General features: G+C 35.5%; 2 protein-coding genes across 5 annotated transcripts; both read left to right on the top strand.

The window, feature by feature from the left end:
* Window positions 1-201: 201 nt before the first annotated feature.
* On the top strand, window positions 202-15607 carry LOC109003579 (MADS-box protein FBP24). Of its 3 annotated transcripts, none has more exons than XM_018981778.2 (8): window positions 202-352; window positions 507-790; window positions 14022-14118; window positions 14213-14383; window positions 14564-14605; window positions 14757-14798; window positions 14939-15221; window positions 15356-15600. In XM_018981778.2, the coding sequence occupies exons 2-8, from the start codon at window positions 603-605 to the stop codon at window positions 15358-15360; spliced, it is 828 nt and encodes a 275-aa protein (XP_018837323.1). In that variant the 5' UTR covers window positions 202-352; window positions 507-602; the 3' UTR covers window positions 15361-15600. The 3 variants fall into 3 exon arrangements, with proteins under 3 accessions (XP_018837323.1, XP_018837324.1, XP_035544754.1); XM_018981779.2 differs by having other exon boundaries at window positions 208-352; window positions 14022-14094; window positions 15356-15607; XM_035688861.1 differs by having other exon boundaries at window positions 248-263.
* A 734-nt stretch (window positions 15608-16341) lies between these two features.
* On the top strand, window positions 16342-24067 carry LOC109003593 (cyclin-dependent kinase D-3-like). 2 transcript variants are annotated; one of them, XM_018981798.2, is made up of 8 exons: window positions 16342-16690; window positions 17165-17463; window positions 17553-17661; window positions 18535-18660; window positions 20979-21214; window positions 21293-21583; window positions 23282-23412; window positions 23901-24067. In XM_018981798.2, exons 1-7 carry the CDS (start codon window positions 16586-16588, stop codon window positions 23337-23339), a joined length of 1224 nt encoding a protein of 407 aa, XP_018837343.1. In that variant the 5' UTR covers window positions 16342-16585; the 3' UTR covers window positions 23340-23412; window positions 23901-24067. The 2 variants fall into 2 exon arrangements, with proteins under 2 accessions (XP_018837343.1, XP_018837342.1); XM_018981797.2 differs by lacking the exon at window positions 23901-24067 and adding an exon at window positions 23508-23836.
* The last annotated feature ends 39 nt before the right edge of the window (window positions 24068-24106 follow it).

A 24106-nucleotide genomic window follows, 5' to 3' on the forward strand; every position in this document is an offset into this window, starting at 1 on the left:
AGAGTGGTCTCCTCCAGTAGAGATATGGTAGTTGACAGTCGCAGACTCGCAATAATATATATTATGAAATCAACTTGCTTTGTTCCTGCGCTAGCTATACCATTCGAAAGATACTCGGAGACAGACAATTATATATACTTTCTGGCCTAAATAGAGTACTACTTGTATCATGTTTTACGTACAAGCAGTTATCTGTTGAAATTTTGAATTATTCGTACGTGATGCGAGCAGTAAGCTGACAAGCATGATGATCACGACTTAAGGTTGGCAACAATAATAATAATATTGTAGGCCGGTTGATCATCATTCAGCTTAATATTCTTCGATCCAGGGAAGAACAGATCATCAATAAGTATTAGATCTAATTTGCATATCCTCGCCAATAATTTCTACCAGATAACCTATTTATGCAGCTTGCTGCCTTCTAGTTGGTGTTCAGAACTTCCTAGTTGTTCGATCGGTTTACTATTTAATTATCTTTTTTTTTTTTTTTTTTTGTACAACAGGAATTTCTGTACAAGAAGGGTAAAGTTCCTTTTTTTCTTACCTTTCCCTCATGACAAGATAAAGATCTAGAAGCGCAATAAGATTACTCTTGGAAAATGGGACGGAGAAAGATGTCAATCTCAAGGATAGAGAACCGAACCAGAAGGCAAGTTACCTTTGCAAAACGCCGAGTAGGGCTGATTAAGAAAACCCATGAGCTTTCTGTGCTTTGTGATGCCCAGATTGGGCTCATCATCTTCTCAAGCAATGGGAAATTGTTCGAGTATTGCAGTGAGACTTCTAGGTAAAAAATTAATATCTTTGTCTTTTATCATGTTTCTTGCTTCCAATGTTGTTCTTTTCCAAGTCATGCAGATCCATTAATCATTTCATCATGTTTAACTCTTGGTTTTCTAGTTTTGTTTTTCTGGTTTTTGTTTTTGTTTTGATTTGATCTCCTCCTCCCCGGCCCCCTTCTCTCTCTTGTATTTCAAGGGAATGGCATGTTATGTAGGTTTGTTGATCTTCAAAATCGGTTCTTTTTGTATATATAATGTACGCATTTTGTTTTCGAGATCAATTCTGAATAAGCTAGGATTTTCCATCTTGCTTGAATCCATGGCCATTTCATGGCTTGGACCTTTTTGGTTTGATAAAACTAGTTTTCGCGGTTCTGACGATCTCTTTAGTTGTCTTTACCTAGACGTTATGACTAGGGTTTTCTCGATCGGAGGTCATCAATATATTGATCATGCATGTGATCTGGTTTTGGCTCTGATCTATTTTGTCAGATGTTTTAGTTCCATTAGGGTATTTATATGCCATGACCGACTTAATTAATATCAATGACGTACATGACCCTCATGCATGCGCAGCTTCCGCGCTTCTGATCATCGATCTGCAAGTACTCATAATATATATTATGCTCTACTTCCTAGGCGCTTAATTCCGATCTAATCCATTAGGGTATTAGTATTTTTGCGCAGCCTCATGATGGTAATTTGTTCTTATATGTCTAAGTCTTCAGTTTCATGATTTTCAGATATCTGTAGTACACCCATATATATATATATATATAATGTATGTATGTATGGTACTGGATCAGTCGTTGATCAAATATCCTGATGACTTCTGTGTATCTTTGATCAATTTGATCACCAGCTGATCATGTAGTCTTGTTCTTTTTTATATATACACGGCACACATTAACTTTGTTCCATGAAATATTGAACAAGAAAGGTACGTACTACACTTGATCATTTATTTATTTGTACGTCCCTTGCTTCTTGAAAAACAAAAAGAATATATACGGCCAATATATATACATATATATATATATATATATTATATACACACACCCTTTGATGTATATTTGTACTTACAATTAATATTAGGATTCGTATTTTTCTGTATAGTTCTGAAAAATTACATGGCAGGTTCAGTACCATTCGTACCCTATATAATATTGCCAAATTGATATGGTTTTATTCGGGCAGCCTTGAATGTAAATGTATGTTTTTTTTTTCCCAGCTAGCTAGATTGTATTGTTTTGAAAAATCATTTATATATATATATATAATATACTTTTAAAGATACACAATTTATATATATATATATATTATGTTTTAAATCTATTCCAATTTATTTCAAACTGATCAATCAACTATCAACATGGGGTTATTTGACCTGTTTTTAAATTCTCAAAATCATTCATGATTGTTGTTTACTAATTTTTTCAATGATTTTTCTTTCAAAGTGTAAAATCAAAGAATCAATTAATAGAATTTCATCTGTATTTTAAACGAACAAATTATCAATAGGAATATTGTTCAAGGATTAGAGGAATAATTTCTTAAAACAAATGTTTAATGATCTATATTTTGCCTCCTTAATGATTATAAGAATATGTGTTTTTCTCTCCCAATTATTAGCTAGGTTCGTCATTTTGCTTCTAGCGTGATATTAATGTACATTAATTATATGGTACCAGATCATATAAATATTAGAATCCATCGATTTCTTGTACATAATTCCACCATATAACACTAGGAGTGTAACCAATCCGGTTTGGTCCGGTTTTGGACAATTGGAACCGAACCGGTATGCACCGATTTTATATTTTTAAGAACCGATCCCTCAGCAGTTACCTCCCTAAACCGATACTTCCGGTTTTACCAGTTCAGGTCCTATTTTTCGATTTCAATATACTACATACTATATTATATATTATAGTATATAATACTATAGTGATAATATATTGTGATATAGTATATTATAATATATAGTGATATAGTATTAGTATAATTATTAACATAATAGACTATAGTGATAATATATAGTTATTTATATAGGATTTTAAAATTTAATATTATATTAATTAGTAATCATATAATACAAAACTATTTTATATATAATTATATATTATATACAAAGAATTAGAATATATAAATATGAACCGGTCCGGTTTGGTCTGATCCAGTTTTAAAAAAAGAAAAATCGAAACCAGATCGATTTTGACCGGTTTTAAGAAAATAAAATCGGTACCGGACTGAACCAAACTCAGTATCTAACCAAACCCACCAGTTCGATCCGGTCTGGTCCGGTTTACCGGTATTTTTTTACACCCCTATATATAACACACACACACACACTGTAACGTCCCGTATCTGGATGGGTCGGAGAATTTCTACCTTTCACCTATAGTCATGTCTCCCAATACAAATATAATCTCTAAAGGCTCCAAAATAAAACATAAATTCATATATTTCAACTTAATACAAAAACTTCCTCCACAAGGTCATCAATGCAATAAATCAAATAACATAATTCAACGTTTCCATAATCTCCCAATAACCTCAACATAATAAACTGTTAATTCCATAAATCTTAACAAGTCAATTAACATAATGAAATCCAGATAATCAAACGAAACCCCTCTATTAGTGATGGTACCTTAGGTATTCTACTCCCTATCCTCGGCTAGCCTTGCTCACATTTTCTATTCCTGATCCTCAGCTAAACCATCAACATTATCGAAAAAATATTGTGAAGATATGAGATGAATTATCAACAACTTAGTAAGTAAAGAACATATACTAATATGTAAACATGAATTTTTTCAGAGAGTTAAGTATGTGAAAAAAATATTTTAATTTCAGAATGCATAATATATATAAAAAAAAAAATGTTATCAAAACATCAGAGCGGCATTTCAAACTATTCATATTCAAAGACCATTTGGCATAATATGACTAAACATCTTCATTTTATTATATCATATCTTATCATATCACTATATCATATCATATACTATGTTTAAATCCCGTGGTAGGATTGTGCTATCCCTGGTGGCAAAACCAGACAATATCATAATGTGAAACTTTCCCTTATTCATTCTCAAAGTCCCGAGTCTGCACAAATGAAAGAACACGCAAAAAAAAAAAAATCACTTTGTTTCCAAAGTGGGGGTACTCATATTAGAAATGTTGGTACCAACCATATAACAGAATTAGAACCATCGTATTAGAACCAGAAACATAACCAAATATAGAATCAGAACAAAATAAAAAATTCATGCCAAAGGTTTTTCAGATGTCATATCATATCAAATATAATACTGAAGATTTTCATATCATTTTCACATAATTGAAATGGATTCAGAGCATCTTCATATAACATGTACAAAATTCACAAATTTCATATTCGCTCTTTTGCACATTTCATAAACAACATGTCAAAATATTGCTCATGTCTACACTAGTCATGCCAGCAAACATTTTCTCTTTTATAAAAATTTCATGAGTAATGCAGAACACATAATTGAGGTTGTTTTCACATTTATTTTCAAAATATGTCATGCACATTTTCATAAATTAATCTCAGTTGATTTTCTTTTTATGCAAAGTTTAGTATAAGAACCCCGCTTACCTAACTCTTGTAGAGAGTTACTAAAGGTTTGGACTCAAGCTCTATCGGTTTCACAACCTAAACAGAAAATTATTCACTAATGTGTAAATTCTCCATATACATACAAATTTAATATAACTAACTAAATCCTGTGATTCTATTCATCACACACATGCCATCATTCTATTCATCACACACATGCCATCATATTGCTTTGGTTTTAATACATGGTACAAACATACTCACACACAACCCAAAAACGTAAACACAATTCGCCCTGTCCAACCCAACAAGTTCACTAACATAACATGTTACAACATTGACAGCCCACAACCGTCGCAACCCAACACAACCCTCCATAAAACAAGCCCAACAGTTAACATTAACTCAAATGATAATGCCAAACAGTCAAAATTTGTAGTCCAAACAGCCACACATAACGGTAAAATAACAATATTTATCAATCCAAATAACCATTTATCAATTCTAATAGCAACTAAAACCACCCAATAGCCACATAATAATCCGAATAGCCTACACATTCACTCAACAAAATTAACCCAACATCAGTCATAAAACAAAACTTGATAGCCACATCATTTTATCCCAAAACAATCATTGTAACAAACTCCATGTCCAATATAACCCGCAACAACCAACGTCAATTTAAAGATCAATATTTAAACTCGAAACAGTCACAACAACTCAACCATCAACATCTATGACCCCAACAGTAACAAAGGCAACCACTTCTCAACTCCTAAGCGTCCACAAATTAACCTCATAATTTCACATAAATCAAAGCTTTTTCATATGACTCTATAGTCATAGCAGTACATTTCTCAGTGGAGAGGAAATACTCAAAAATATTATACATAATTTCGTGTAGTGAACCGCGAGATTGGAGAATGACACACGTTGCCTAGAAATGAAATTACTTCTCTGTGATTCACCAACAATGACAGATTTAGTTTATTTAATAGAAAACACGTCGCAACAGGGTCGACATCTGAACACTCACTGGAAAGGAAAACTACCTTGGTAACGAGAGGTTGACTTTGGTGTTGGTAGTGCATAGAGATATTTATTTGTGGTGTAGGGCTCTTGGGCAGCGACGAGGATAAACTGTCATAGACAAAATGTTGAGGGAAAGATAAGAAAACAAGGGTAAAGAGGAAGAGAGAGAGAGAGAGAGAGAGAGAGAGAGAGAGAGAGAGAGATTATGCTTACCTTGGTTCAGTTCGGCGACTCAAAACCCAGGAACACCCACACACGCAGCACCAATCTCACAAAGATTCTTGCAATAGGTGAGGAAGAGAGAGTCCGGTGTGAAGGGCTTTGAGAGTGAAGAAAATTAAATGAAAAGAAGAGGCGTGGGGAATGAGTGGGATCGGGGAAGAGGAAATCATGGGAAGGAACTGCAAGGAAGAGAGATATTTGGGGGAGAAGGAGTTGGGATGCAGAGATGTGGGAGAAGTGCTCGGGGAGAAGAAACTAAATGAAGGAGACTTACCTGAACGACGTTGTTTGGGTCTCCAAGCTGGGTTGGATTTTTGTCTAGGCCTAGGCCACGAGCCTTGGCTTTACATCCCCCCCTTAAAAAGAAATTCTGTCAGAATTTGCTACAAGCCATCAAAACTACCATCGAACAGACATGGGAACTTAACTCACATCTCTTCCTCAAATTCTCAAGAAACTTCGTTAGTAGTGTAATTATTCCACATCACTTTAACCAAATGGATAGTTCGAATTCGTAGCACCTGTTCCCTTCGCTCCAAAATTCGCATTGGTTCCTCAGCATAAGTTAGGTCTTCCTGAATTTGAAGTGGCCCATAGTCAATAGTGTGAGTGGGGTCGGGAATATACTTCCTCAACATAGAAACATGAAATACATTTGCACCTCTGCAGGTGTTGGTGAGAGTGCCACCTTATATGCCATAGGTCTAATCTGATCAAGAATCTCAAAAGGCTTAGCTTGCCCTTCTTTCCAAATCTCATAACTCCTTTCATTAGTGCTATCCTCAAGAACACCTAGTTTCAGACTTCGAACTCTAGTTAGCGACGACAATTATCAGCGAACTCTTTTATCGGCTTTGAGCTGTTTTTATTCTAGCCTGAATGACATCTATCCTTTTTGTGGTCTTCTGGATGATTTTTGGCCCCAAAATTCATTTTTCACCCACTTCATCCTAATACAATGGTGATCTGCACTTTCCGCCATATAATGCCTCATACGGTGCCATTCAAGTACTGGCCTGATAACTATTATTGTAGGCAAATCTGACTAGGGTAAATATCGCATCCAAGTTCCCTTGAAGTCTATCACATTTGTCCTTAACATGTCTTCTAGGATTTGAATAGTCTTTTCTGACTGTCCATCTATTTGAGAGTGAAAAGCAGTGCTGGAATTTAACCTAGTGCCCATGGCTTCTTGTGTGTTTCGCCAAAAATTTAAAGTGAAACAAGGATCTGTATCTGATACAATTGATACTGGTACCCCATGCAATCTCATTATCTTCTGCACATATAGCTCGACTAGTTTCTCTAGCTTATAAGAAACTTTAATGGGCACGAAACGAGCATTCTTCATCAAGCGATGCACGATCACCCATATTGCATCATGTTCGCTCAATGTCCTTGGTAGGCCTATCAATGAATCCATGGAGATATGCTCCCACTTACATTCTGGAATTTGAAGTGGTTGCAACAAATCTATTGATCTCTGATGTTCTGGCTTCACCTGTTGGCATGCTAGGCACTCTTCTACAAATTTTGAAATTTCTCTTTTCATACTGTTCCACCAATAAGACTCTCTCAAATCTCGGTATATTTTGGTTCTCCCTGGATGGATTGTGTAAAACGAACAATGTGCTTCCTCGAGAATTACCCCTTTTAGTTCATCATTAGCAGGCACACACAATCTACATTTGAGCTTCAACACTCCATCCTCAGAAACGCTAAACTCAGTTTTATTGCCCTTGCTGACTTCTTCTACCAGCTTCACTAACCCCAAATCCTTCTTTTGAGCTACTTTAATTCTGTCTACCAAAGCTGGATGAACCATCAAACTGGCTACAAAAGCCTGTTGTTCATTGGAGATAACCTCAATACCTGTTCTTTCTAAGTCCATTAATAATTAGTGTTGAGTTGTAATAGTTGCAACTGTTGGTCCCCTTGACTTCCTACTTAGTGCATCGACTATATACAACATTAGTTTTGCTCGGGTGATAATTGATTGTGCAATCAAAATCTTTGATCAACTTAAGACATCTCCTTTGCCTCGTGTTTAATTTCTTCTGGGTGAAGAAATATTTTGAACTCTTGTGATTCGTATAAATTTTACAGTTTTTTCTATACAGATAATGTCTTCAAATTTTAAGTGCAAAAATGAATGATGCCAACTCTAGATCATGTGTGAGGTAATTTTATTCATATGACTTCAGTTGGTGTGAGGCATATGCTATAACCTTCATGTGTTGCATTAATACACACCCCAAACCCAACCTTGATGCATCAGTGTAAACCACAAAGCCTCATCTAGCAATGGGAACTGTTAACACTGGGGCTGTCACTAACCTTTGCTTCAGTGCCTGAAAGCTTTCTTTACATTTTTCTATTCACTCGAACTTGTTATTCTCCTTGGCGGGGGGAGTGAGAGGAATTGTTATCATGGAGAAACTATTAATGAATCGCCGGTAATATCATGCCAATCCCAAGAAATTACTTCTAACCTCATGCACATTCTTTGGCGTTGACCAATTAACCATTGCGTCAACTTTCTTTGGGTCTACTGAAATGCCCTCATTTGAAACCACATGCTCCAGGAATGCAATTGACTCTAGCCATAATTCATATTTTTTCAACTTAGCGAACAAACTTCTTATCCCTGAGCGTCCCGAGTACTAGTCTCAGACGCTCCTTATGTTCACTTTTGCTCTGGGAATATATCACTATGTCGTCTATAAATACCACCACAAATTTATCCAATAAGTCATGAAACACTATGTTCATCAAATCCATGAATATTGCTAGAGCGTTAGTTAGGCCAAAATGCATGACTAGAAACTCTTAATGGCCTTATCTGGTCCTAAAGGCTGTCTTGGCCCCCCCTTCTGCCCTAATCTTCACTTGATGGTACCCAGATTGAGGGTCAATCTTAGAAAATACCTGAGCACCCTGGAGTTGATCAAATAAATCTTTTACGCGGGGTAGGGGGTATTTATTCTTTATGGTCACCGATTAAGTTCCCTGTAATCAATACACATTCTCATCGATCCATCTTTATTTTTCACAAATAGAACATGAGCTCTTCAAGGTGACACAATGGGCTTGATGAAACCCTTGTCCAATAGGTCTTGCAACTGCTCTTTGAGTTCCACTTGCTCAGATGGTGCCATTTGGTAAGGTGCTTTTGAAAGTAGCGTCGTGCTAGGGACTAATTCAATGGTAAACTCTACCACCCGTTCAGGTGGTGGTCCAGACAAGTCTTCAAGAAATACTTTTGAATATTCACTCACAATAGGTATCGCCTCTAATTTGAACTCCTTTTTTTTTATGTATCTACCACAGGCCAAGAATCTCTGACAACCATCACACAATGGTTTTCCAACGTGAACTGCATATATAATTGGTGGTGCAACCTCGACTTTCGACAATAATAATAATACTTCATTTTTAAAACAATCAATACTAGCGTGGTAGGAAGCCAGCCAGTCCATACCCAATATTACATCAAACCCAAACCATGTGGAATACTATTAGGTTAGCTGGCATTAGTCTCCCTTCAATGGATAAAGGACACCCAGGTAGAACCTCATCACAGATTATCGAATTTCTTGTTGGGGTCGAGACAACTAACTTATACTTCAGCTTTTTTGTTTCTAATGTGCAAAACTTAAATAATCTATAGAAGCAAATGAATGTGTAGCTCTATAATCAAATAACATAGTAACATTATTAGAAACAATGAAAGGGTATCTATGATCACGTCCATCATCATCCAGGAATTAAATAACCATAGCCTTAACAACAAACAACAAGTTAATTTCTTAGAGCAAATGAAAGAAGTCATACCAGTCATCACGTCATTTCTATTCTCAGCCTTTCCAGACGTCAGTTCAAAGACCCGTGTAGGCACAGTTGTGCGTTGGTTGCTGCCTCGCGCTGTCCCTTCGGTCCTGAGTGGTGGTGGTATGGCAGTCTTGTTATTATCCAATTGCAACGGGTAGTCCCTGAGATAGTGACCCGGCTTGCCATAACAGAAACATAGTCCTGCCTCCTTCCTGCACTCTCTCGCATGGACACGGTTGCATGTTCTACACTGATATGCTTGTTGGTTGCCCTGAACCGGCTTCTTACCAGAGGTATTGCCTTCATTCCTCTTTTTCCAAAAGCCTTGGTCCATGCTAGAATAAGACCTAGGTGGAGTAGTCCTGTTCCTTTGATCTTGCAGTGCATCACTTTTGTGAAGGCTTCATTCAAATACTGTGGCCTTATTCACTAACTCCGAGAAACTTTAGATCTGAAAGCCCACCACTCGTTCATAAATCTTATCGTTCAGTCCCTGCTCGAACTTACGAGCCTTCTTCTCCTCATCAGGGATTAGGTATGTAGCAAAACGTGACAGCTCAATAAATTTGGCAGTATACTGGTGTACTGTCATAGTTCCCTACACCAAACTGGAGAACTCCATGGCCCTATTGTCCCTTACTGAGATTGGGAAAACGAGTTCCAAAAAAATCTACTTGAACTGGAGCCAATTGACTACTTCCGTCCCTTTAGCTTATCTGATAGTTCTCTTAAAAATTATCATCTTTTTTGCCTCTCTAGTAAGCTTGGATGCGGAGTACAATACTTTATGTTCATTAGTACAATTTATGACACGAAATATCTCCTCAATGTCCCAAAACCAGTCCTCTGCTATGGTTGGGTCGCCTCGCCCATCAAAGGTGGGAGGGTACATTCAATTAAACTACTCTATGGTACATTCACCATCGTCACTTGTCGCATTCAAATCTGCCATATTTCGTACACTGCGACGAGCTGCCATCCTAGAAGATCCATACTTGATTAAATGTTTCACATGAGTATTCCAAAAATATTAATGGTAAATAATAATTTAATCATAATTATATATAAATAAAAAAATGAATCTATACAACAATTTAACAATTCTTGATCAGAATCTAAACCTCGTAGTTGATCAATTCATGCTTTAGAGTTTACTAATTCTGAAGCCTAGCATTCTTCAAGACTATTTACAACTATAACATAAGAACCCTAAGGCTGTGTTTGAATGTTAAGATGAATTGAGATGAATTGAGTTTTTTATGAATAGTAGTGAGTTGAGATTGTTGAATGAGTTTGGTGGGGTCCACTTAAAATGAGTTTAAAATATGTTTGGATGTTAAGATGAGTTTAGATATATTTATGGGTAGTTGTAAAAGAAATGGGTCCCACCATTTGCTTATACTGTTCATGTTACAATAAAAATGGAAATGATTTCCTCATCTGGCGCCAAATGCAGCAAAGGAAAAAAAAAGAAAAGAGATTTGGCACTGTAGCTAAGCGCGCCAAGGAGAACCTGTAAAATGGAAATAAGTTGTCAGTTGTGGGCCCAAGGCAAATGAATTTACGAATGAAACTCGGCTCATGGGTTTAGGTGAAAGTGGTTTGTCAGTTGTGGGGCCCATGAAACTCGGCTCAAAGTTTGAACTGCTCTCACTTGATGACCAACATGTGTTTGGATGAGGAAAGCAGCTTAAAAATGAAGTGAACTCAACTGCTCTGTGTATCCAAACGAAGCCTAAATCCTTACCTAACACCTCAAATACCATGGAAGCAGTTCTCCAATATTTCTCAAAACTAAGTCTTCAATTATCATATAACTTAATCCCTAAAATCTGCAATTTCTAAAAATGTAAGTAGTAACGTAATCATCTCCTCCAGAACTGAAAATCACCACCTAAAACCCCTAGATATCCAACACGTCATAGAATATAGTCTGCAGAACATCAAACCTAGCTTTGATACCAACTGTAATACCTTGTACCCAGATGGATTGGAGAATTACTACCTGTCACCTATAGTCATGTCTCCTAATGCAAATATAATCTCCAAAGGCTCCAAAACAAAACATAAACTCATCTATTTCAACTTAATACATAAATTTCCTTCACAAAGTCATCAATGCAATAAATCAAATAACATAATTTAATGTTTACACAATCTCCCAATAACCTCAACATAATAAACTATTAATTGTATAAATCTCAATAAGTCAACTAACGTAATGAAATATAGATAATCAAACGAAACCCCTCTATTAGTGATGGTATCCTTAGGTACTCGACTCCTTATCCTCGGCTAGCCTTGCTCACATTTTTTATTTCTGATCCTCAGCTGAACTATCAACATCATCTGAAAAATATTGTAAAGATAAGAGGGTGAGTTATCAACAACTTAGTAAGCAAATAACATATATTAGTATGTAAACATGAGTCTTTTAAGAGAGTTCAGTATGCGGAAATAAAATATTTCATTTTCAAAATGCATATTCAAAAAAAAGCATGTTATCAAAACATCAGAGTGACATTTCAAACTATTCATATTCAAAGACCATTTGGCATAACATGACTGAACATCTTCGTCTTATTATATCATATCGTATCGTATCATATTATATCATCATATCATATCATATACTATGTTTAACCTCCGTGGTAGGGTTATGATATTCCCGGTAGCCAAACTAGATAGTATCAGAATGTGAAACTTTCTCTTATTCATTCTCGAAGCCCTAAGTATGCACACAGAAAAGAACAAAAAAAAAAAAAAATCACTATATTTTCAAAGTGGGTGTACTCATATCAGAGATGTTGGTACCAACCATATAACAGAATCAGAACCAAAGTTAAAACATAATCAAATACAAAATCAGAACGTCATGCCAAAGATTATTTAGACGCCATATCATATCAAATAAAGTATTGAACATTTTCATATCATTTTCAAATAATCAAACGGATTCAGAGCATTTTCATATAACATGTACGAAATTCACAAATTTCGTATTCGCTCTTTTGCACATTTCAGAAACAACATGTCAAAATATTACTCATGTCTACACTATTCATGCCAACAAACATTTTATCTTTTATACAAATTTCATGAGTAATACATAACACATAATTGAGGTTGTTTTCACATTTCTTTTCAAAACATATCATGCACATTTTCATAAATCAACCTCAGTTCATTTTGCTTTTATGTAAAGTCTAGCATAGAATCTCCACTTAACTGACTGTTGGAGAGAGTTACTAAAGCTTTGGACTCAAGCTCTATTAATCTCATAACCTAAATAGAAAACTATTCGCTAACGTGTAAATTCTTCATATATATACAAATTCAATATAACTAACTAAATCCTGTGGGAGAAGTGCTCGGGGAGAAGAAACTGAATGAAGGGGACTTACCTAAATGATGTCGTTTGGGTCTCCAAGCTAGGTTAGATTTTCGTTTGGGCCTGAGCCACGGGCCTGGGCTCTACACACACACACCCCTAACATATTAGCAAAATTGCTGTAATTGATCAACTGCAGTGAATTTGTGATGTATTTTCAACGATTTTGACACTGGAAAAACCATTTTTTCTTGTAGTATATCCTTGATGTATATATATGCGCGCACTCGTTTAATTGTAAATGTATAGTACCTATTAAATAGTTTTGTTAATATATACCAATTAAATTTAGCAGCGCCCGGCCTTCATCATGCCTGCTAACTCGTAGCATCAAAAAGTAAAACATGATATATACTACTATCTCATGGAACCGGATATCTATATATATGCGCACGCGCGCGTATTGTTGAAGGCTATTATTGCTGCAACCTGTGATTCCTGCTGCTTTTATCCCTTTTTTTGTATATTTATTCTGACAAAATGAATAGTAAAAGTCAAAATTACTAATCATCTCTCATGAGAGCCTCGCCACTACTGTAATGCTGCTTTTTGCCTATAAAAGGCTGGCTTTGTTGCATTGAAAGGCAGAACCTCGAAACAAACCATTTTAGGAACTCTCTCCTATATAGCTAGTTCTCCCTACTATCTTTGTAATTCTATCATTATAACTGTAACTGTAAGTCACTTATTTGAAGCACAACTTCAAGTACTGTTTCAATTAATAACTGTAAGTCACTTATTTGCTTATTTTCTTATTTACACTTGGCTAGTATTACCGCCTGTGTGTGTGCATATATATATATATATATATATATATATGTATGATCTTTGGCCTCTAGGTAGCTGCCTTTTTCAGTTGGTTCAGATGTTATGTATCCAATAACATGAATTCATGAGAATATATATAGCAAATTAGATGTAGCCCTAAAATTCTCTCTCCTCCCTTCTCACTCTTATTTTCTATTATATATATATATATATATATTATTTTCTACACATTTCATGAGCAATGAATTTTTTTCCAAATCCATGGATTTAAACTTCAAATTACTTCTTGAGATTGAGATCACAAACTTACATATAAAGGGTCATTCATTTGATTAATGATGCTGATCTAGTTAAACTAAATGTGAAATTAGTATGTTTTTTTTTTTTTATATTGCTGCAGCATGGAACATATGATAAGAAGGTATCAATTAGTTGCAACAGAGAATCGAGATCCGGAAAAAAATTATCAAACTGTACGTATAACCCATCTCATCTACGTACGTACCATAATTAATTAGATATAAGATATAGCTAAAAACCTAGCTAGTTAAGGTTCTAATTAATTAAGGTTTTGATCTTTACTATTCGTAGGATCATCAATTAATGCCTGGGGAGTTGGCAAGGATGCAAAAAGAAACCGCGAATCTTCAATTGAGTTTGCAACGGTACTATGGTGAGGGCTTGAGTTCTATAAAGCTTGAGGATTTAGATGAACTTGAGCAGCAGCTGGAATTCTCGGTCAACAGAGTTCGAGCTAGGAAGGTACGTATATTAGTACTAGTACTGTTGCTAAATCATGCGTGTAAGAGTTTGAAAGATGCAAATATGCTCGTGTGTGTGTGTGTATATATATATATATATATGATCGATGATCAGTGTCTTTTTGTTTCACGTACAACCTTAATTAATAATAATATTGTTTGTCATAATCGGACATTACAGTTTGAACTCTTACAACAGCAGACGGATAATCTTCGAAAGAAGGTAAAATGCTAAATCTCTTAACCATTCCTCTCTCTCTCTCTCTCTCACACACACACACAGAGCACAGCATATAATACAGTTCTAGCGATTGTTATTAAATTAATCATTCGCTCTGTCGCATTCTGTTCTGTAATATAATGAAATCATGTAGGAGAAAATGCTGCTGGAAGAAAATGAACAAATATACCATCTGGTGAGTAAGTACGTACACCATTGACGGCCATTAGCTAGCAATGGCAATATGCATGGCGTTTAATTGGATTGAACAGGAAATCAATAATACTTATAACTTGTTGATTCACTGTCAAAATCATTTATATATGGCAAAATCAGATCAATGAGAATCAGGCAGCAATGGAGCAGCATCAGACGTACTACCAAGTACTGGCTATGGTGCCAAAGACTGAGGAAAATAGACATGATCATCATGTGCTGGAACAGTACTTCCCATTCTCTGGACGGGAAGATCAGCAACCCGCGGCAAGTAGTAGTAGTAGTAGTGTGCTTCAGCTAGCAACCTTGCCTGATCCACTTTTTAATGGTCCATATCATGATCGTCTCCTGCAGCCTGCTCACCCCAACCTTCAAGATTTCAGTCTCCAACTCCCCAAAAATGGTAGTACTTCTACGTACATCAGTTGCATGATAGTGAGATTTTGGGTCAGAAGCTAGAATTCTGAGATCGAATCTCGGGTCATCATCATGAATATTATAAGTTCACTAACATTTTCCATTTGACGCCTTTTGCAGTTTGACAATGTCGACTCGCATTACAAGAAAAAGAAAGGCTTCTGGTTTCCTTTTCTGTCAACTTGCATGCATGGCATGCATATCATGGTTCAGATACAGCTAAACACGTTTATATATATGATTCCGTTTACGCGGATCATCGAGTACTATTAATTTCTATGCATATGGCGTTTTTTCTTTCTTTCTATGTATGTCTTTGTTGGTAATTATGTAACCTAAAAAAAATTTATGTACTACTCTTTTAATATCCCAGTTTTATCTTGTATCAAGATAGGACTATAACGTGGGTAAGACGATAATATAATATATAACACAACACATAAAATAAATAACTATACCAATTATAAAACTACGCTGAATGCATGAAAATATTTTAATAAATATTGAATAATGCTAGATATAATTTTAGAGTGCTGTGCAAGACTCGCACACTCACTTTAAAAAAAGTGGGCTCATAATTAAAAAATAGATTTTTTTATGAGAATCCTATATTTATCTACTTTTTTCAAAAAGAGTCATCGGATCAAGCTTGTATATATTAAAACTTTACAAATTATTTTTCATTTAAAAGTTATAAAATAAATAGTTTTTCAAATGATAATTAAATTAATTCTAAAGATCAAGTTATTTTTGGGCTAATTTTGAATAGAAGAATAATTATGTCCGAAACTTCTCTTTTGCAGAATTGTATATATACAGCTAATTTTAAAAAACAGAAGCAATTATACTAAGATCCAATTTTGTACATTCATGCATTGCATTCACTTCAACAAGAACGTGCCTCTGTACGAGAAAAATCGAAACGGGCCTACTCAGGAAATAGATTGGGCCTAACTCCAACCTTATGTTCAGGCTGTAACGAGTCCGAGTCTAATCTCAAGCCCAAAATGTTGGGCAGCATAGATAACTGATCATAGACGAACTGTTTTCACTGTCTATTACCGAAACGACCCTGAAAAATGTTAAATTAACCATAGACGTTGCCTCTGAATCTTTACCCTCTCTACTCTGTCCCTTGCTTTCAACGGCATTTTTTTCCTCGTGTCCCCTTGCCCCGAAATCCGAACCCTAACTTTCTCAGATTTTCTCGGGAAAATGAAGACTAACCTAAAGATTTCTCCAAGTTTATCCCAATAATCAATCAAGAAATAGATTAAATTGATATAACAGTTAAATAAATTACATACGCAAGAAATAAAATAAAAAAATCCGAAAGCCGAACAAAAAAGTATGTCAGAGCTCGATCTGTCCAAGAAAGTCGCCGATAGATATCTGAAGCGAGAAGTCCTCGGAGAAGGTACCTACGGGGTCGTCTACAAAGCCATTGATACCAAGGTAGTTCTTTCTTTCGAGTAATTACTTTTTTTTATTTTCCCTTTTAACTAATTTCTTTTTTTTCTTCTTTTTTGTGGGTTGGGGGAAATGAGAGCTGAGAATTATATGTGTAGACGAATTTCAGTGAGATGATCTTTGGTTTCATGCAAGAAATAAAAAAAAAAAACATAACCGAGGTGGAACTGAATAGTTGACTCAGGGAAAGCTGAGTGACTGAGTTGATATTCAGGATCCTTTTTCTTCTAGCAATTACATAGGCAGGTAGGCAGGCATGTTCTTTAAGGCAAAATCTAACAAGTTGGGTTGCAGCTACGTGGTTATCCATGTACGTATATAAATTAGATGGGGTTAATGGGTTAGGGAGTATGTGGAATTGGTTAGATTTTAGTGTAGAATGTGCTAAAAGATTTTGCCTCGAGACTTGTATGGAATAATGGGGATGACTAATTTGTAAGTTTAACCGCTTGTTTGCAGACAGGACAGAAAGTCGCAATTAAAAAGATTCGGCTTGGGAAGCAAAAGGAAGGGGTAAATTTTACGGCACTTAGAGAAATCAAGCTCCTTAAAGAGCTTAAAGATCCGAATATAATTGAGTTGATTGATGCGTTCCCTCATAAGGGTAACTTGCACCTAGTGTTTGAGTTCATGGAGACAGACCTTGAAGCTGTTATTCGGGACCGGAATATATTTCTTTCGCCGGCTGACATAAAATCTTATCTTCAGATGACACTTAAAGGACTTGCTTACTGCCACAAAAAATGGGTTTTACATAGGTATTATTTTAATGTTGACAAAGCTGATTTGTAGGTTGTTACCTTCTTGGTAGGATTTGTCTGAAATACGTGCTACTTGTGTTTGACAGGGATATGAAACCAAACAACTTGTTAATAGGATCTAATGGACAGCTCAAACTTGCAGATTTTGGTTTAGCACGAATATTTGGGAGCCCAGATCGCAAGTTCACTCACCAGGTTTGTTTCTACTTATAGAATTGCATGGTGATTCATTTAATCATTCAAAGTTCCTGTATCTGTACTTTGAGATCTGTGGGGATGAATCTATTAGTCGCCCTTATGGGACTGCTTTCATCAATAGAAATCTTCTTTGGTCATTGTGCTTAAATAATTGTATTTTTGAAGTTGGGTTTTCTTTTTTGAGTAGATGTTGAACTTCGCTTGTTTGTGGTGACTACTGTTTTTCATCTAACAAAAATCGTGTGTCACTAGGGCTGCTAATAGGAAAGTAAACTTGGTTGAGTTAGTATTTTTTTTGGACATTGGAGTGATTTAACAAAAGCTTTTGAGTGTTTAAGCGAAAAGTAAGATATGATGAATCAAACATGTTCATTTTTTTTTGTATTTTCATGTAAACAAGTAATGATTACTACTATTATTGCATATAGCTTTTTTTTTTTTCCTATTGTATATTAGTGCCGCATTCATAGGTTTTTTATACGAGCATTGCAGTTTTTTCTGTAAATATTATTACTGGTTTTGCACAGCAAGTTTGCGAGAAGAAACTGATATTTGAGATCCTGGAGGCTGTCAGGCTGGCTGTTTTATATTTATCTTTCTGTCCATGTTGACAAGTAGTTCACTAAATCATAAATTAGCTACATTGGTTGCAATCATATTGGAAACGTTATTTTGGAATATTTGACGATATCACTGAAGATGATTGACCATTTACTGCATCTAAATCACCCAATTTGATGTTTATGTTTCCTACTCCTTTTACTCATAAAAAATGTTTCCTACTCCTTTTACTCAAACTGAAAAAGATCCATCTTTGTAACTCACAATTGTAAAATACAATTCAATAATAGATCTGTACTCTTATGGTAGGTTTTTGCTCGATGGTATAGAGCACCTGAGCTGTTGTTTGGTACCAAGCAATATGGCGCTGGGGTGGATGTTTGGGCTGCCGCTTGTATATTTGCTGAACTTCTCCTGCGTCGACCTTTTCTGCAGGTGAATTGAAATTTCCATGCTTACTGGTTCCTATGAGTTGGGATTGCAGTTAAATTTCTGTAAATTTGATTTTTGTGTTTCAGATCCTTTTTACTGTGCTAGCTATGATGCCTGTATTCTCTGCTACTATCTGTGGGGCTTTGTACATATCTTTTAATATGAAGTGGTGATCATCACGTGATATTTTTTTGATAATTAATAAAATTTATTGATCGTCATAATTAGGCATATCCCAAGTACACATGTAGTATACAAGAGAGAAATACCTAATTACAACCTACAGACAAAAAAAGAAGCATACAAGTCATTAAAACTATCCCCCTCAAATACAATAGACTTAGCCCAAAGTAACAAAGATTGTAAAAATAAGTCTCTAATCCCCCCCAAAATGATCGTTCTCTATTTTCAAAACATCTTCCATTCCTCTCATCATGTGATATTTTAAAAATCAGACTATGTTGAACCCCACAGATTTGCTGGTAATGGATTGATTCTTGAATCTTGCTTGGTTTAGGTAGGTAAGTGTTAAGAGGCTCTTTAAGGCTTTCATTAGGTATACATTGCTATCCATAGGAGTTTCTTGCAATACATAGTGGTTGGCTTTGAATCACATGAAGCCCATATAGATGTCCACCCTTATTCCCTCTAAAGCTCTCCCAGTGGGGAACTTAATCAGTCCATACAAGGACCTACTGAGTCATCAATCCTTGCATCTATTTGATGCATTATCCAGGGAGGCTTTAAAAGAAGAATTGAGAAAGACCGTTAAACGTATTCGCGTTTTTCAGGGTCATCTCAATTGTTAGGAACGCCTTTTGGAGATTTATCTTCAGAAAGAAAGAGAGAGCGACAAGAAAAAGTGGTTACACTTGCACTGGATGCAAGAACTTGTCCGTGAATTATGGAATGAAAGGCGGGGCCAATAAGACTGTAAATGGCTCTTCTTCTGAGTCCTGAGAACAGGAAGAATTGCGTCAAACAGGGGGAAGGATATCTCTCTGCATTTAGTCGTGATCCTTAGGCTTATACTTTACTCATTAAGTTTGTGTGCCGGGGCAGGCAGAAAGACTTAGCTTAGGTGCGTCAAGCTCGTTGCATCTGAGAATAGTGCTTACTTTCCGGAAAGCTTAGTAAAGAGATTCACCCTTTGCCATGTATTGCAGTTGATTTCTCTTTTGATCTTAGTTACCGACCTGTGGGTCCCTGGACTCTCATCTGGTTTGATTTATGTTAGGGCAGAACAATCCGGATGGCTTCAACACAGATTGTACGTGCATCTAGATTTAGATTGGTGAATTGGTAAAATCTTAGTAAAGATTTGATTGATTCTGCAGTTGAACGGTAGTTTGGTTATTTTATTAATTGGGGCTTCTTTCTAATGGTCTTTCAAATCATATTTGAGCACCAAACCTGAGATAGACTTAAGTAGAAAACATGTCCGTTGGACTAAATATCGTTTACTTCTAAAAAAAACAAAAGACTTAACTAGAAAACAATTAGTAGAGGCCCCAACAATCAATAAAAGGGTCACACTTTTGTTCTCTAGCAAAAAGATTCATGGACTTATTTTTTAAATATTGAGTGAATTGTATTATCATTTCATATTACTGTATTAAGGATTCTCTCCTATTTCTTATGCTAATTATAATTTAATATATAGTAAGTATAAAAATATAAATTAAATGATTAAATTCACCTCTTCCTCTTCCTATGAGTTAAGCTTTGGGGCAATGGTGATTTAAGATGGTATTAAAATAGAGGTCTTGAGTTTGAGTCCCAACTTCGCTCTTTACTTCCCATCTCAATTAATTATTCCTAGTGTCGGGGCCCATTTATTAAAGTGAAATTTGGCTCATGCATGAGGGAGTGTTACTTTGAAGTCTTCCATGGTGCCAGTATTGACCACTGTACTGAATCTACTAGTGAATATCTTTCCGTTAGTTATGATGAATATCTTTATATCATACTTTTGATTGTTACTTATATTTTAATTGGAAGTTTGCGGGGTAGAAGTGGTAAAGAAGGACGTAATGAACATGAAGGTGATGGATTATAGAAGGTTAGACAGAATATATTGACAAAGAAAGATACATGTGGTCAACCCCATGGTCAGGATTACCATTACTTGAGTTGAGTTTGCTGACTAACATGACTACCTTGGAGCTCCTTTGCTCTTATTGTATACCTTTTATATCTTGCATGGCTTGATCTTGTCTGCTTATTTTATTTTATTTTGCATGTGCCATTTATAGTTATGGAATCCGTATTTGCATGTTTTTTCTGATTCTCTTGTCTGTGTGGTTTTTAATGTTTTATAGGGTTCAAGTGACATTGATCAATTGGGAAAGATCTTTGCTGCATTTGGGACACCAACACCATCCCAGTGGCCTGATCTGGTATACCTTCCTGATTATGTGGAGTACCAGCATGTTCCTGCACCCCCTTTACGTTCCTTGTTTCCAATGGCTAGTGATGATGCTTTAGATCTGCTGTCGAAGATGTTTACTTATGATCCAAAAGCTAGAATATCAGTGCAGCAGGCATTAGAGCACCGGTCTGTCCCTTCAACCATTCAATAGGAAATCTATGGTCATATTTGGTTCCCTTCTCTCATCTATATTTTCCTATTTAGGTACTTCTCATCTGCACCACTGCCTACAGATCCAGATAAACTCTCCAGACCTGCACCTAAGCGGGACTCTAGGGTTTCTGATTTTAATTCACATGATGGTCCAACCGTCTTATCACCTCCAAGAAAGACAAGGAGAGTGATGCCGGACCGTGAGGGCTTGGAAGGAATTTTTCATCATATTGATAAGATTGAGGCAAATGGTGAAAATGCAAGCAGGAATGAACCAGTACCAATGTCGGTAGACTTTTCTATCTTTGGAGCAAAACCTCCAAACAGGCCCACAATTAACAGGTAAAAAAGTCATTATTATTTCACAATTGTTTTTTTATCGGTAAACAAGATTTTATTGATCATAAGATTAGGCAAGAGCCCAAGTACATGGGATTGTTTCACAATTGTTTTAAATGTCTGTAATTTACTTAATAATTTACTTAAACGTCTATGATAGGTAGTTCTGCTTGAAGATGGACTTTCAACCTTGTAGCAATATCTCGAGATAAAAAAATTTAATTTGATATAAGACTAAAATTGAACTGTAAAACAACATGAATATTCATTATAGAACACATATCTGAGCTAGATTTACAGGTTTCTTGATCAAAACAGTGGTCAAATATAGAAGTTGAAAAGGATTCAGGGTTCTACCTGAGGCAGAAATCCCATTTGCTTTTTTCCCAATCTGTCGCATTTTGTTGGCCCGTTTGAGGGATTTCATATTTTAAGGGAACATTCATTTAAACCGTATAGTCCTTTTCAAGTAGAAGTGTATTACCAAACCGAACCCAGTTTAAGACATATTTGCACTAATTTGTTTGTAGAATATAAGGGGTATCAAAAGAGGCAATTTTTTTTTTTTTACATTGGACGCATAATGCCTTCAATGACATATATCATCTTAAAACATAAGTCAACAAACTTTAGTTCCAATGGCGCTTCTTCTCTCATAGAAATAGATGGAGGGTAAGGTCGTATGTTCAAAACTTGTGCATGTGAAGTTTATCAGTAAAGAAAAATCGAATAAAATTATACTAAAGTACAAAAGAGAGTTGGAACCAGATTTTGAAAAATAACAAAGTGACCAAACAAATCCTTGTTTATTTAAGGCAACCCTTGACTGACCTGGTTTGCTTTGGATTTCAACTTCGTATTAGGCACATAATAAATTAATCTATACCCTCGTTACTAAACATCCTACCTCAGAGTAAAAATGACAATTTTTAATTACATAACAAACCTAAGTTACAAAGCAAAGAAATGTATGATAAGGTTATCAAATCTTACAATAGTATATATCAATGGAAGTTTAAAGAATATCTACACTAGGATTGTAATAAATAAAGTACTTTTGCAAGACAACTATGAATTTTTAAATTTGGGGCTGAAGTGGTTTTGCTTCAGCCATTTCAACTTGTTGGACGAAAAAGTTCACCTGAACCCAGATTCTGGACAAGGATCAGAGTGTCTGGAACCAATATCCCGGGGTCAGACAAAGTTGATTGGATGGGTAGGGAACAAAGTTCCACTCCTGCTTGCTCAAGTATCTGATTCAATTAAGCTAATTTCTTGAAAACGTGCAATCTTAAAATTTTCATTTATGCGAATGGGTAGGACCTCTCAACAATTGTTACCTGAGTGCTTGTTGGTATAAAACATCATCTTTACTGGATTCGATCTCTTATTTTGATGCAAAATTGGTACAGTTTGCGTGTGTGAGTGACTGGTTTCTTTGTATTGCTTATCAGTATAATACAATACATCATCTTTACTGGATTTCACCTTGTACTTGATGCCAAATTGGCAAATATAGGTTTTCTTTTGTTTACTTACGTTTGTTTTGAGTGCCAAGTGGAATGTGGACTTAAGAATCACCTTTTCATGATATTTTTTTAAATATTTTGATATGTCAATGCTTGTTACGTCTGGCAAACTTGTACTTAAATTTGGTAGTAATTATAATTGATCCTTTATTTTATTTTTTTACTTATACAGTGCTGACAGATCACATTTAAAAAGGAAGTTAGATCTGGAATTCCAGCACCCCGAATAAGAACATATATCAAGTATACTCAAATTTGGTTATTGTCTAAGGGATGTATTATTGCCGCGACAACATTTATGAGGTATGCAGTTTATTTGAAGGTCATTTCAACTTTATAGTCTTCACATGATTTCCTTTATCTGAATGTGCCTTTGATTTATGTATTTAATTTATTAGGAGGAAGCACCTATCAAAGAATTCGAGTGTGTCAGGTTTTGTAGGATTGAAGTTTGAGGATGAAAAATAATTGTTTTTAGGAGAAAAAGAAGATGGCATGAAGAAGTGGCCCCCTTTCCACTTTTGAAGAGAATTTGTATTATAGCCATGGAAGACCAATTTTTTTAAGGAATTTATATATATATATATATATATAATATTTTGCTATAGTTGATGCTTGAGAACAGTAGACTTTGGTTTGGGGCGATGAAGAACCAACATTAATACATGTGTACTCGGTATTTGACTTAGTGAGGAAAGTTCTATAGCCAAATTCCGGTTAATTGTTACCTGAACGAGTTTTGTGAGAACCTCTGGTGATTTTTCCATGACAAGGTGTTTTGTTTCTTCCAGGCTAATTTTCTTGAAAAATATGGTGAGAGAGACGTGCTTTGGTGGATAAGAAATCTGATGAAAAAAGTACTTAAGGAGATGAGTGATCTGTTTAGATGGAAGAAATGAGAGGGGAAGACTTGACAAGTCCAAGATTTTCCTCTTTTTCATCAATCAAACTGAAAAAACGAGCTCTGAAATTTAAGCTCTCTCATGATGCATAGCCG

Source organism: Juglans regia, chromosome 3 (assembly GCF_001411555.2).
Source record: "Juglans regia cultivar Chandler chromosome 3, Walnut 2.0, whole genome shotgun sequence".
Classification (NCBI taxonomy): Eukaryota; Viridiplantae; Streptophyta; class Magnoliopsida; order Fagales; family Juglandaceae; genus Juglans; species Juglans regia.

What these genes read in the sequence shown, in the direction of transcription:
- LOC109003593 (XM_018981798.2), top strand. Translation starts at nt 16,586, where the DNA reads ATGTCAGAGCTCGATCTGTCCAAGAAAGTCGCCGATAGATATCTGAAG. An exon ending in ACAAAGCCATTGATACCAAG is followed by an intron (nt 16,691 to 17,164) that starts GTAGTTCTTTCT and finishes GCTTGTTTGCAG; the next exon opens with ACAGGACAGAAAGTCGCAAT. An exon ending in AAAAAATGGGTTTTACATAG is followed by an intron (nt 17,464 to 17,552) that starts GTATTATTTTAA and finishes TGTGTTTGACAG; the next exon opens with GGATATGAAACCAAACAACT.
- LOC109003579 (XM_018981778.2), top strand. Translation starts at nt 603, where the DNA reads ATGGGACGGAGAAAGATGTCAATCTCAAGGATAGAGAACCGAACCAGA. An exon ending in TATTGCAGTGAGACTTCTAG is followed by an intron (nt 791 to 14,021) that starts GTAAAAAATTAA and finishes ATATTGCTGCAG; the next exon opens with CATGGAACATATGATAAGAA. An exon ending in CGGATAATCTTCGAAAGAAG is followed by an intron (nt 14,606 to 14,756) that starts GTAAAATGCTAA and finishes GAAATCATGTAG; the next exon opens with GAGAAAATGCTGCTGGAAGA.